Source organism: Rhinopithecus bieti, unplaced genomic scaffold (genome assembly GCF_001698545.2).
Source record: "Rhinopithecus bieti isolate Rb0 unplaced genomic scaffold, ASM169854v2 scaffold_75501, whole genome shotgun sequence".
Classification (NCBI taxonomy): Eukaryota; Metazoa; Chordata; class Mammalia; order Primates; family Cercopithecidae; genus Rhinopithecus; species Rhinopithecus bieti.
This window is the reverse complement of record NW_016901940.1, coordinates 1-1248: the sequence shown is the minus strand read 5'-3', so window position 1 is coordinate 1248 and position 1248 is coordinate 1. Positions and strand designations below refer to the sequence as shown.

General features: G+C 59.7%; 1 protein-coding gene across 1 annotated transcript; it reads left to right on the top strand.

Moving 5' to 3' along the window:
- Positions 1 to 8: 8 nt before the first annotated feature.
- On the top strand, positions 9 to 934 carry LOC108526063 (uncharacterized protein KIAA0895-like). Its single transcript, XM_017866755.1, has 4 exons — positions 9 to 101; positions 184 to 327; positions 580 to 712; positions 835 to 934. The coding sequence occupies exons 1-4, from the start codon at positions 45 to 47 to the stop codon at positions 882 to 884; spliced, it is 384 nt and encodes a 127-aa protein (XP_017722244.1). The 5' UTR covers positions 9 to 44; the 3' UTR covers positions 885 to 934.
- The last annotated feature ends 314 nt before the right edge of the window (positions 935 to 1248 follow it).

Sequence of the window (1248 nt, the reverse complement as noted above, 5' to 3'; positions counted from 1 at the left end):
AGTCCCATTACACCTACAATCCACAGTTCGAGTACCAGGAGCCCATGCCCACAGCTGTGTTGGAGAAGTACTGCGAGGCCTCTGGACAGTTCATCCATCAGGTCAGTCCAGCCTCCCCACCATACCCTGGCCCTGACCACCCAAGGGGCTTGTCCTGACCAGCCACTGTGGCCCCGTGTACAGGCAGTTGGCATCATTGAGGCTGTTCTGGAGAAGTTTGGAACCTATGAACACTTTGAGGCTGCCACCGGGGGGCAGCTGCTCACCAAGTGCCAGATATGGTCCATTGTGCGCAAATACATGCAGAAGGAGGGCTGCGTCGGGGAGGTGAGCTTGCCTGCAGAGCCCTTCCTCTACATGCCCCAAATCAGGGTGTCTTGTGGGTGATCCCAGGTCCAGCTCCACACATAACCCACCCCTGCCCCTGCCCCAGTGAGGTGGGAGCTGGTTCTGAGTAGAGGTGATGAAGGGCGGGTGCCCTGGCCAATTGTCTGGCCCTGCTGCCCTATGGCATCATTGGGTCCACCTGCACCCTGGCCCCAGGCTGGTGGCCATGGCTCAGAGCACTGCCACCTGCAGGTTGTGGTGCAGCTGAGTGAGGACCTGCTGTCCCAGGCAGTGATGATGGTGGAGAACAGCCGGCCCACATTGGCGATCAACCTGACCGGAGCCCGCCAGTACTGGTTGGAGGGCATGCTGCGGCATGAGATAGGTCAGGGTGTGGGTATCCGGGTGGATGGGTAGGCATGAAAGGGGTCTGGGAGCTGGGAGGAGTGGGAAGGAGGGGCCCCAATAACTCCCCTTTTGTTTCTACCCCTTCCCTTCTGAGGTCAGGGCTTTCTCTTCCTGAGCATCCACCTCCGCCCTCTGGCTCACAGAGGTAGGCCAGAACATGCCTGCCCATGCTCTGGGCTCGCCCTTATCTCTTGGTCCTTTCGGGTATATTTTCTCTCTTCGCTTCCTCTCTGACTTGTCTCGACAGTGGGGTAAGGCTGGTGAGGCCCTGACAGGCCAGAAGGAGAAGCCTCAGGGTCCCACCAGGCCAGCCGCCACGCGGGCCCTCCAGGGTGGATGGAAGGCCAGATCCTGGGAATGGACTTGGCTTGAGGACACACGGCACCTGGTTTAGGAGAGGACTGGCCAGGCTGGGCAGGAGGGTGCAGGGCACTCACCGCTATTCCTATCTGTCTGTCTCTCTTCCTCGAGAATCCTGTTGCTCTGGGCAAGAGGTGTTTTTTACCGGGTGCC

Excerpts from the sequence above, each read along its gene's own strand:
- LOC108526063 (XM_017866755.1), top strand. The coding sequence starts at position 45 with ATGCCCACAGCTGTGTTGGAGAAGTACTGCGAGGCCTCTGGACAGTTC. Across the intron at positions 102-183 it reads CTGGACAGTTCATCCATCAG|GCAGTTGGCATCATTGAGGC; the intron begins GTCAGTCCAGCC and ends CCCCGTGTACAG. Across the intron at positions 713-834 it reads CATGCTGCGGCATGAGATAG|GGCTTTCTCTTCCTGAGCAT; the intron begins GTCAGGGTGTGG and ends TTCTGAGGTCAG.